This window comes from Odocoileus virginianus, chromosome 10 (genome assembly GCF_023699985.2).
Source record: "Odocoileus virginianus isolate 20LAN1187 ecotype Illinois chromosome 10, Ovbor_1.2, whole genome shotgun sequence".
Taxonomy (NCBI): Eukaryota; Metazoa; Chordata; class Mammalia; order Artiodactyla; family Cervidae; genus Odocoileus; species Odocoileus virginianus.
In genome coordinates, this window is record NC_069683.1 from 33,428,824 (window position 1) to 33,441,171 (window position 12,348).

Genomic DNA, 12,348 nt, shown 5'->3' on the forward strand with positions numbered 1-12,348 from the left:
CAGGCCTCATCTCAACTTCCTGCCAGTCTGTTGTAAATCTTTCATTTCTGAATGTTCCTGGAACTTGGTAAAGCCTTCAAGTTTCAACATTTCACCCACCCACTAGAATATCCAACTTCTTTAAAATTGGTAGTATAAACTCTGTCCCCCCCCCAAAAAAAAAAACCTCTGTCCCTCCCTTTTACTCTTTAGCATTCTGTACAGCCTATGAAAACTACGTCATTTATTAGCACGTTCTAACTACTCTGTGCTTAACTGAATTACATTGCATCCATGGAACATGCCTACTCCCTGGGTGTATTAATATTTAAATAAAACTGAAGAGATATAAAGACAGTTTTCCACAAATGTTAATCAAAGCAGTGTAACTGAATCAGCAAACTGCAAAGTTACAGAATAGCCTGCTATTTTTATGTTGGCTATTCTAAGAAGCTTCCTCATTCCAGGGTAGGAGATGTCATAAAATGCAGCACAAATGACCATGCTTAAATGAAGAAGCACTTTGTATATTAGTGAATTTATAAGGAAAATTTGTAACTAAGACCAGGTAATAGAAAGGCGTGACTTCTCAGGTAAGTGTGTCGGTGGAACCAGCCTGAGGTTAGAACTGGAGTTTGACAATTTCTGAAGGTCTGGTTTCTGTTAGTTCAGTAGCTCAGTCATGTCTGACTCTGTGAACCCATGGACTGCAGCACACCAGGGCCTTCCTGGTCCATCGCCAACTCCCAGCGTTTACTGAAACTCATGCCCGTTGAGTTGGTGATGCCATCCAACCATCTTATCCTCTGTCTCCCCCTTCTCCTCCTGCCTTTGATCTTTCCCAGCATCAGGGTCTTTTCAAATGAGTCTGGTTTCTGTAGCTTCATGCAAAAAGGCTTTAGGATTTGTTAATCTAGATTTCTTTTTATATCATTTCTTACTATGATAAAGATTACTTGTAGTTGAAGTCCTTACTCTTATACCTAAACCATTAGATTTATATTTTCATAATAATTCATGGTAATAATTGTATCTCACAATTTACACCAAATTTGAGATATCTAAGGACTTCATATTTTATTTTATTTTTTTCCATTTATTTTTTATTAGTTGGAGGCTAATTACTTCACAACATTTCAGTGGGTTTTGTCATACATTGACATGAATCAGCCATGGAGTCACATGTATTCCCCATCCCAATCACCCCTCCCACCTCCCTGTCCACCCGATTCCTCTGGGTCTTCCAGTGCACCAGGCCTGAGCACTTGTCTCATGCATCCCACCTGGGCTGGTGATCTGTTTCACCCTAGATAATATACATGCTGTTCTTTTGAAACATCCCACCCTTGCCTTCTCCCACAGAGTCCAAAAGTCTGTTCTGTACATCTGTGTGTCTTTTTCTGTTTTGCATATAGGGTTATCATTACCATCTTTCTAAATTCCATATATATATGTGTTAGTATGCTGTAGTGTTCTTTATCTTTCTGACTTACTTCACTCTGTATAATGGGCTCCAGTTTCATCCATCTCATTAGAACTAATTCAAATGAATTCTTTTTAACGGCTGAGTAATATTCCATGGTGTATATGTACCACAGCTTCCTTATCCATTGATCTGCTGATGGGCATCTAGGTTGCTTCCATGTCCTGGCTATTATAAACAGTGCTGTGATGAACATTGGGGTGCACGTGTCTCTTTCAGATCTGGTTTCCTCAGTGTGTATGCCCAGAAGTAGGATTGCTGGGTCATATGGCAGTTCTATTTCCAGTTTTTTAAGGAGTCTCCACACTGTTCTCCATAGTGACTGTACTAGTTTGCATTCCCACCAACAGTGTAAGAGGGTTCCCTTTTCTCCACACCCTCTCCGGCATTTATTGCTTGTAGACTTTTGGATAGCAGCCATCCTGACTGGCGTGTAATGGTACCTCATTGTGGTTTTGATTTGCATTTCTCTGATAATGAGTGATGTTGAGCATCTTTTCATGTATTTGTTAACCATCTGTATGTCTTCTTTGGAGAAATGTCTGTTTAGTTCTTTGGCCCATTTTTTGATTGGGTCATTTATTTTTCTGGAATTGAGCTTCAGGAGTTGTTTGTATATTTTTGAGATTAATCCTTTGTCTGTTGCTTCATTTGCTATTATTTTCTCCCAATCTGAGGGCTGTCTTTTCACCTTACTTATAGTTTCCTTTGTTGTGCAAAAGCTTTTAAGTTTCATTAGGTCCCATTTGTTTATTTTTGCTTTTATTTCCAATATTCTGGGAGGTGGGTCATAGAGGATCCTGCTGTGATTTATGTCAGAGAGTGTTTTGCCTATGTTCTCCTCTAGGAGTTTTATAGTTTCTGGTCTTACATTTGGATCTTTAATCCATTTTGAGTTTATTTTTGTGTATGGTGTTAGAAAGTGTTCTAGTTTCATTCTTTTACAAGTGGTTGACCAGTTTTCCCAGCACCACTTGTTAAAGAGGTTGTCTTTTTTCCATTGTATATCCTTGCCTCCTTTGTCGAAGATAAGGTGACCATAGGTTCGTGGATTTATCTCTGGGCTTTCTATTCTGTTCCATTGATCTATATTTCTGTCTTTGTGCCAGTACCATACTGTCTTAATGACTGTGGCTTTGTAGTAGAGTCTGAAGTCAGACAGGTTGATTCCTCCAGTTCCATTCTTCTTTCTCAAGATTACTTTGGCTATTCGAGGTTTTTTGTATTTCCACACAAATTGTGAAATTATTTGTTCTAGTTCTGTGGAAAATACCATTGGTAGCTTGATAGGGATTGCATTGAATCTATAGATGGCTTTGGGTAGAATAGCCATTTTGACAATATTGATTCTTCCAGTCCATGAACCCAGTATGTTTCTCCATCTGTTTGTGTCCTCTTTGATTTCTTTCATCAGTGTTTTATAGTTTTCTATGTATAGATCTTTTGTTTCTTTAGGTAGATATACTCCTAAGTATTTTATTCTTTTTGTTGCAATGGTGAATGGTATTGTTTCCTTAATTTCTCTTTCTGTTTTCTCATTGTTAGTGTAGAGGAATGCAAAGGGTTTCTGTGTGTTAATTTTATATCCTGCCACTTTACTATATTCATTGATTAGCTCTAGTAATTTTCTGGTAGAGTCTTTAGGGTTTTCTATGTAGAGGATCATGTCATCTGCAGACAGTGAGAGTTTCACTTCTTCTTTTCCTATCTGGATTCCTTTTACTTCTTTTTCTGCTCTGATTGCTGAGGGCTTCACATTTTAAAATATTGGTCTGATGTAGACTCAAACCACTGAGAAAACCCTGATTCTTTTTTTTTTTTTTTTTTTTTAGGGGATGAAATCAGCAAGTATTTAATTACTAATTTTCTTTAATGTGGGAAGCATGATTATCTTTTTTTATTTTTGGTTGTACTGGATCTTCGTGGTTATGAGGGCTTTTCTCTAGTTGCAATGAGTGGGGGCTGCTCTCTAGTTGGATTGTGTGGCTTCTCGTTGTGGTGTCCTCTCTTGTGGAGCGTGGGCTCCAGGGTGCTTGGGCTTCAGCAGTTGTGCTCTGGCTCTCCAGAGCACAGGCTCAGCAGTTGTGGTGCACTTGCTTAGTTGGTCCACCACATGTGGAATCTTCCCAGACCAGAGATCAAACCCTTGTCCCATGCATTGACAGACAGATTCCTAACAACCGTACCACCAGAGAAGTTCCTGAGAGTCTGTTTTTAATCCCTTTGGATATATGCCCAGAAGTGGGATTGCTTGATCATATGGTAAAATTCTATTTGTAATTTTTTGAGGACTCTCCATACTGTTTTTATTTTGTTTTAATTTATTTGGCCGTGCCACTCAGCTTGTGGAGTAACAGTCTTTTTTTTGTTGTTGTTGTTTTTATCTTATTTTTTTATTATTATTATTTTTTGTGGAGTGGTAATCTTATTTCCCTGACCAGGGATTGAACCTGTGCCTTTGGCAGTGAAAGTGAAGTATCCCAACCACTGGACTGCTAGGGAATTTCCTCTGTACTGTTGTTTTTTTTTTTCCTCCATACTGTTTTTAATAGCAGCTGCTAGTAGTAAAGAAATGGCAACCCACTCCAGTGTTCTTGCCTGGAGAATCCCAGGGACGGGGGAGCCTGGTGGGTTGCTGTCTGTGGGGTCACACAGACTCAGACACAACAAGCGACTCAGCAACAGCAGCAGCAGTGGTAAAGAATCTGACTGCCAGTGCAGGAGATGCCAGAAACTTGGGTTTGATTCCTGGGTCGGGAAGATCCCCTGGAGTAAGAAATGGCAGTCTACCCCAATATTCTTGCCTGGAGAAACCCATGGACAAAGGAGCCTGGCAGGCTACAAAGAGTCGGACACAGCTGACGAGACTGAGCGCATGTGCACATACTATAAACACACTGCTTCTGCTTTGGAGAAAAACAGGTAATTAGAGTATACTGTGATAAGTGTTATGATAAGTGCATGACTGAGCATTCATGCATGCACCATTCTACATTGCCACCAACAGTGCACAAAGGTTCTCATTTCTTCATGTCCTTGCCAACACTTATCTTGTGTTTTGGTAGTGGACATTCTTACAGGTGTGAGGTGATATCTAATCACGGTTTTGACTTGCCTTTCCTCAATGATTAGTGATATTGAGCATATTTTCATCTTTGTTGGCCATTTATCTTCTTTGAAGAAATTTCTATTAAGTCCTTTGTCCAATTTGGGTTATTGTTTTTTGATGTTGAGTTGTAGGAATGCTTTATTCTGGATATAACATGTGCTGCACTTCATAAATGTGTTTTTTTTTTCTCTTTTCTTATGTTAATATTCATCAGCATCTTCCAGAAAGGCAGGAACTTATTACTTTATGTATGTCTTCCTTTGAGATTCCTATTGTGCCCCACCACAGCCTCCCTGTGTCTGATTTTGGTTCACAATTCATTATTAAAGCACACGAAATTGACTGCCTTTCGCAAGGTGGCCCTTTCTGGAGATGCGTGTGTATCTCACATGCTTGTGCGTGCTCAGCTGTGCCCAACTCTCTGCAGCCCCGCCAGGGCTCCTCTGTCCATGGGGTCTCCTGGGCAGGAGTACTGGAGTGGGTTGCCATTTTCTTCCCCAGGGGATCTTCCCAACCTAGGGATCAAGCCCGCGTCTCCTGCGTTGGTAAGTGGGTTCTTTACCACCAAGCCGCCTGGGAAGCCCCTCTCACATGCTTATTTACACACTATCTGAAAATGTTGATGCACAATCATGACATGAATGTGAATATGGTGTGAGTAACTATAGAGTGTTTTAACTCTAGCTTATTTCATTTATTCACTATCATATTTTCCCCCACTTGATCATTTTCTAACAAAGGGCATTAGTTGTATCACGGAATCTTTTTGAGAATAAGATGGGCTGTGACCTGGCATCACTTATTATCTCTGGCAGTGGTAGTACACATTTGATCTCTTCTGAATCCTTTACCACCAAGTGTATTTGCCAGCAGTTTGTGTCCAGGAATCAGCTGACTCTTCATCTTTGAGTTAATGTAGATTTTTTTTCAATTAGGATAGAAACTACAGGTGCTGAAGCCTTCCTAAGGAAATTTAGCACTTGACCAGCTTTCAGACAAGAAAGAACTTTATCAGTTACCTGTTGATGTAGTTATTTGGAGATTTATAAATAATTGAATGAAAAGGACAAATGCTTGAGTTATGGTCAAATGGACATTTTTTAGTATCATGACCCAAATTAACTTGTAATCTGCCTTTTTCAAAATTCACTATCTAGATGTATACTGTAAAAATCATGCAGTACCTACTACCTTTTTATAGGTGCTTTCCCTTCCATTTCCTTGTCTTATTTCTGTTGTATGGTGACAGTACTTGTTCTGAAAATGAGCCTGTCCCAATCTTAAACTCATCAGGGAGCTTAATAGCAGAGTACCATTATTATTTTGAGGCTTCTTTGCTAGTCCTTAGAAGTAGCAAGGAAATAATTGAAGTTTCCATACACTCTGTAAACAGATATAGATTATAAATATTTCAGGAATCCCTGAAAAGTCAATTCTTGACTGGCTTTCTGTGAGTCTAAACCATAGTCCTTGGCTTTAATCCAAAGAAGGTGCAGTTTATAGTGTTTATAAAATGAAAATCTTCTAGTCCTAAACAATTGTAAAATGTTACTAATATCTGTATATTTCCCTTTTAAATATTGACAGCTGAAATTAGATCTTTAGACCTGAAGAAGTCCTCAAGAGATGCTGTTGTCCAGTTCCCTGGCTTAAGGCAGCTAAATTATCACAACTTCTGTTAGAGATAACTCAAGGCCCACAGAAGTTATGGGACCTGGAGGTGGGAAAAGGGAGGCAGGGGGTTATGGTGAAGATTGGTTAAAGAGCCATTCATGCATCCATTTATTCAGCACCTATTGTGTACTATGTGCCAGGTACTTTGTAGGCACTTTAGTCAGCAGAGAGCAGATAAAAATCCCTGTCCATTCTAGTAGAGGGAGAAATAGATAAGAAACAAACAAAATAAGTAAATACATGTAATGTCAATTTATTAGTACTGTGCTGAAGTATAAAGGAAGGAAGAAGGATAGAGTGTATCATCATCGAGGGTTGGCGATACAGTTTGCAGTGAGGTAAATAAGGAAGCTCTCATTGAGGTGCCATTGAACAAAGACTGGAAGAAGACGAGAGAGTAATAATGAAGATACCAGGAAGACTGTTTCAAGCAGAAGGAACATCAAATGTAAAGGTCCTGAGGCAGCGGAGCATCCATTATGTTAGAGGGAAAGCAAGGGCACCGATGTTGCTGAAATGGAATGAATGAGATGTAGAGCAGTAGAAAATGGGGGCGAGATCATTGGCCTCACAGGCTAGCATAAGGACTTCTGGCTTTACTTTGATGACATATCATCAAAGAGTTTTGAGAAGCAAGACAAGATCTAACTTTTCCCTTCAAAAAGGGCAGTCTGATTGCTGTGTTGATAGGAGACTGTGAAGGAGGTCACAGTAGAAGCAGGAAGACCAATTACGATGCTGTTGCAGTAACATCTCAGGGTTGGAGATGGTAGTGGCTTGGATCAGGGAGGTGAAGCTTGTGAGAAGTGGCCAGATTCAGGATAGATTTCTGAAGATTGTCCACAGAATGGACTCAGTACATTCATGGATTCTAAGTGGGAATATTCAACTATGTTAAACCCAAAGAATGCTAATACAGGAGTTTTAGACATGGTACAGAACTGATGGGCAAGACTTGTCAGTATGCTCAGTAATTTTCTGATGAATTATTAAAAGCATGCTCTGGACTTTGGGCTAATAATACTCTTACCCTGCATATTAAGTGAAATTTCAGCTTATTTCAAAACACTCTATAACTTCCTTAGCAGTTTTTTGTAGTTCATAAATACTCTGTAGATTTTATTTTGTGAATACATTGTTTTTTGTTCTCAATGCCTGCATTTTTCTTCAAGGTAGAAAATGTTGTTAGCCCAGATAAATCGAGATTCTCAGGGAATGACAGAGTTTCCTGGAGGAGGAATGGAGGCTCAGCATGTTACCCTGTGCCTGACAGAGGCAGTGACTGTGGCAGGTGAGCAGCTTTGTTTGAAGGGACCCTGTGGGTTTGGAAATATTTATCTTAAGGGAAAATGGAAAAAATGTAATTACTTTGTTCCTCCTCCCTTAGCTAAAGGCAACACAAAGCTAAGCCTTTTTATGAGCATTTTTGCCTTGGTGTGGATGCTGGGTACACTAGGGCATGGAAATATTTTTTTGTAAGTGCTATAAGAAAGTCCATTTGAGTCTAAGTTAAGCAGTCTGCCTTTTGATTAATTTTTACTTAAAAACTTAAACAGCATGCGCATATGATAGTTATCTAAAGAAAATACCTTTTGTTTTGTAATAGATGGTGACAATTTAGAAAACATGGAAGGTGTAAGCCTGCAAGCAGTAACACTTGCAGATGGTTCTACTGCTTATATACAGCACAATTCTAAAGGTATGTGCTTCATATACAGCCCATTGGTTATTACCAGCAATTCATAACCTCAGAGTTGGAATACCTAGCAATTATAACTTTTTCCTAACCCCTCCTAAAGATACTGTATATTGCATGTGGTAATTTTAAGTCATTTCAGTTTAACTTAAATTTTGTTTTGATAATTTGAGGAAACCTTTTGAGATATTTGGAAAATACTCTAGGCTATCAGAATTAGTGAGGAAAGGGAGAGGGGGTTAGTGTCCTTGACCTATTATCAGTAAGACCTTTATCACTTTAAATTATTATTTAATGTTTTTACAAAATATGCATAAAAAGACATTTGGTTTTGCTTTTGTTACATTGTTTCTAAATCAGTGTTTACTTTGCTCCAAGAGATAGCCTAGTTCTTAAATTTCTTGTTTTTATGGAAACCTACTGAGCATACGTATTCATAATCAAGGGATTTGTAGCCCCCAAGGATAAGAATTGACAGCTAACCTCTCATGCACTGATATGTCTTTCTGTCTTCCCAGTTGTAGCTTTGCTGTGGTCAGGGTCCCTATTCCTAAGTGGCTCTGAAAGGTATATGGAGGTGTGACTCATGTAGCTTGCTATCATGAGCCATTCTTCCTCTAATTGAAAATTGAAACTAATTGAAAATTGGAGGGGAGGAAGGATGGCTGAGGGAGGATTTTCTGCTTTCTGTAGGATCACTGGATGTGTTATTGAATTGCCTCAGAACATTGAGGGAAGAAGCAAGATGAACATGATCTTAAGTAGTGTATGTTTTTATAGTTGATATCATTTTGAAATTGTATGAAGTTTAAATTTTTTGCTTGTGCTAATTTATTGGCTTAAATCTTTTGTTTCTAGATGGAAAACTCATAGATGGTCAGGTCATTCAGTTGGAGGATGGTTCTGCTGCCTATGTTCAACATGTACCCATACCTAAAACTAGTAAGTATTTGATACTCACTCACCTTCCTGATTCTCATACTTCAGTGTTTTCTGCCTCCAGCTGCCTCTTAGTACTTCAACTTGGTCATGATCTCTAGTCCTCCTTCTGAAAGGAGAGATGGGGAGATGTCAAAGAGAGGATCTAAAGACTATTTTAACTTGAGACTTTCTCTGAGACATAATATAAAAGAAGTTACTAGACTGTACTCTGGAGATAAATAGGCAACAGTTTTAAATGAATATTTCTATTAGATGAGCTAAATCCTACATGTCTTATTTTCTTCTTTCTTTTCCCTTCTTTCAATTCTCCTTATCCCCTGGTATATATTCCTCAGGTATTATAAATATCTTTTTACCTTTAAACACTTATTCAGAGCAGCTTTGCGAAATTATTTATATTCAAGGATCCTTAAAGCAAGCGTAGATTTGTATGATGTGTTTAATGGTTTATTGACTCTCTTGCTGCTGAATTATCAGAATATGTTTGGATAACATGGGATCTAAATGTAAGCATTGTTTTTGAGCAGGGGACAGTTTGCGTTTAGAGGATGGGCAAGCAGTGCAGTTAGAAGATGGAACTACAGCATTTATTCACCATACCTCCAAAGGTAAATTAGCTCTGAACATTTGAATAAAACAAGGGAGAAGTGGGGTGTGGGAAAAATAAGACCTTTATTCAGTTGCTGAAATGGTGTTATGTAAAAGAAGAATTCTTCTCTCAAATATAAGATGGCAGATTTTGGCACAATCTGATCAAACTCTCTTAATGATTTGAGTTGTCCAGTAGCAGTTTGGACTAGCAAAACCCTGATTCCTGGAAAGACTTCAAATAGAGGCTGCTTTTAAAACATGAAATTAAAACATTTGAAAGTTACATTTTGGATTTTTTTTCCTTTTAAAGGTACTGTCTTTAGCAAGGTCCTTTGCCCCTTGGGTTGGTCCTTAAAACTAAATAAAAATTTTAAAACTATCTAAAATAAATATGGCAAAATGTTCATGCGTATTAACTTTGTGTACGGAAGGTCAGGGGATTGAGGTGAAATGCATAGGAGCAATGAGCTCACCTCTGCAGCCAGACCATCTGGGTTCCAGTCTGGATCTGTTGTCTTTTAGCTGTGTGCCCTTGAGCAAGTTATTTACCCTTCTCGTGCTTCAGTTTCATCATCTGAAATGAAGATTATAATATACATCCTCATCATGGGGTAGTTGTAAAGACAGAATATACAAACATCTAAAGCACTTGGAACAATGTTTGTCACCAAGTAAATGATCAATAAATTAGTTATTGTTATTATTTTATAAAATATTTTATTATAGAATGATTGTAAATGTTTTAAAAAACTGTTTAGTTGTGAAAACAAAGAAAGAAACTTTTAAAAATTTAGAATATTTTAATTTGTAAGTAAATTTATTAAAGTTGAGAAAAGTAAACTCTGACTTTTTTTTTCTTTAGCACTGGAAATTGGTCACAGGTTCACTGTAATTGGCTAGATTTATTATTTAACAATGCTGTGTGTGTCTTGGTATGGTTATTTAGAGGGGAAAAAACATGGAGTCATATTGGCATGAGTTCAGATCCTAGTTTCTCTGCATAATGCTTTTGACTGTTAATTGTTAGTTTTTTATTTCCTGGGTCTTAAGAAAGTATCTTTACTTCTTCAAGCCTCAGTTTGCCATTTGTACAATAGGGTGATAAGTGTACCCACCTCAGAGAATAATTATGAAGATTGCGTGAAATACACACATAAAGCACATGGGCCCTGCTCATAGTAGCTGCTCAATAAAACTTCATTCCCTGCTTCCTTTAAACATGTAATTGTTTATCACACTACCTTTAATTTAATGCCATTCTCTTCCACTCCCTCAGATAGTTATGACCAGAGTGCATTACAGGCAGTTCAGTTGGAAGATGGCACCACAGCTTACATCCACCATGCAGTGCAAGTCCCACAGTCTGACACCATCCTGGCAATTCAAGCTGATGGGACAGTGGCAGGTCTGCACACTGGGGATGCCGCCATTGACCCCGACACCATCAGTGCTTTGGAACAGTACGCAGCAAAGGTATAGCATTTTACAGTGTCAAGAACATCCCAGGTAGAGCTGCTTTTGTTGTTGTTCAGTCACTGAGTCATGTCCCAACTCTTTGCAACCCCATGGACTGCAGCACATCAGGCTTCGCTGTCCTTCCCCATCTCCTGGAGTTTGCTCAAACTCACATCCATTGAGTCGGTGATGCCATCCAACCATTTCATCCTCTGTTGCCCCCTTCTCCTCCTGCCCTCAGTTTTTCCCAGCATCAGGATCTTTTCCAGTAAGTCGACTCTTCATATCAGGTGGCCAAAGTACTGGAGCTTCAGCTTCTTTATCTTTCTTTAAAAGAAAAAAAAAACTAGAAATCTCAAAGTCAAAATGAGACAGCATCAAAGAGAAGGTCAGCATTTATCCTAAAGAAGGGAAGGGTAGAAAGAAATATTTGAATAAAAATAAAGGAATGAAGTAAGAGCTTATAGAAGGGAAATGGGTAGCAGGTAATTCACACACAAAAAAAATTCAAGGATGAGTGCCATAAAAGAAACAATGAGGTATATAGATGGAACTGCTTATGGATTATGAAGTAGACATTAGAGATTGGAAAAGGTGAAGGAACATCTTAAGTTTTACATTAGAAGGGCTGTGATTTCTCCCTGCATTGAAATTATATCATTTATATAGTTTAAAAGTCCTCCCTACTTTTTGTCATGAAAATTTTCAATCATATGCAAAAATAAATAAGAATCCCCATGTACTTATCTCCCAGCCTAAACAGTTATCAATATGTAAAAATGTTTTTAACTTTATTTTATTCTTCTAGGTGTCCATTGATGGAAGTGAAGGTGTAGCAGGTTCCGGAATAATCGGAGAAAATGAGCAAGAGAAAAAAATGCAGGTGTGTAAGGCTACTTTTTTATATTTGAATCTCTTTCTCTCAGCATTTCTGGACCCTTCTAAGGATAAAAGCAAGAATTGGGAACTTAGTACCTCTTTAGAGAAATTTTTACCAGTTCAGAAAAACAGTGTGCCTTCGGCAGCAGCTTTCTCCAGCTACCTCAGGTCTCAGAATTCATGTTCTGTTTGAAAGTGGCACTAAAGAGGTAGAAATATCACAGAAATCCAGATGAAGCCTGTGTTCTAGAGTCCAAGACAGTTTTGGAGACCAGGTGGTCTTACGTCTGCCCCATCCATGGCAGTCTGTAAATCCTTTTTCTGGGCCTTCACCCTTACTGTGATTAAACTTTGCTACTTTGGTTGTTATGTCTTTTTGTTTCTTTTGCTTATAATTGATTCCTTCAATACTTCCCATTTAGGCTTCTAGAGGGTCCAGCCTAGCTAATTATCATTGTTCCTTCTGGTCAAAGCTGTTTCTACCTCTTCTACCAGACAGCTTCCTGGGCTGCAGATGGCCCCGGGTCGGCTGCCCGTGAT

At 38.5% G+C, this 12,348-nt stretch overlaps 1 protein-coding gene across 4 annotated transcripts in view; it reads left to right on the top strand.

The window, feature by feature from the left end:
* Positions 1–12,348, top strand: part of ZNF143 (zinc finger protein 143) — a 63,350-nt gene that overhangs the window by 11,144 nt on the left and 39,858 nt on the right. The window contains exons 1-7 of one of the 4 annotated variants that reach the window (XM_070473373.1): positions 3,874–4,384; positions 7,418–7,536; positions 7,852–7,944; positions 8,800–8,883; positions 9,408–9,491; positions 10,751–10,947; positions 11,738–11,812. In XM_070473373.1, the coding sequence (XP_070329474.1) occupies positions 7,425–7,536; positions 7,852–7,944; positions 8,800–8,883; positions 9,408–9,491; positions 10,751–10,947; positions 11,738–11,812 (645 nt within the window). In that variant the 5' untranslated portion in view covers positions 3,874–4,384; positions 7,418–7,424. Of the gene's footprint in view, positions 1–3,873; positions 4,385–7,417; positions 7,537–7,851; positions 7,945–8,799; positions 8,884–9,407; positions 9,492–10,750; positions 10,948–11,737; positions 11,813–12,348 lie in introns of those variants that run through there. The other 3 variants (XM_020874453.2, XM_020874454.2, XM_020874456.2) reach the window with 3 other exon arrangements.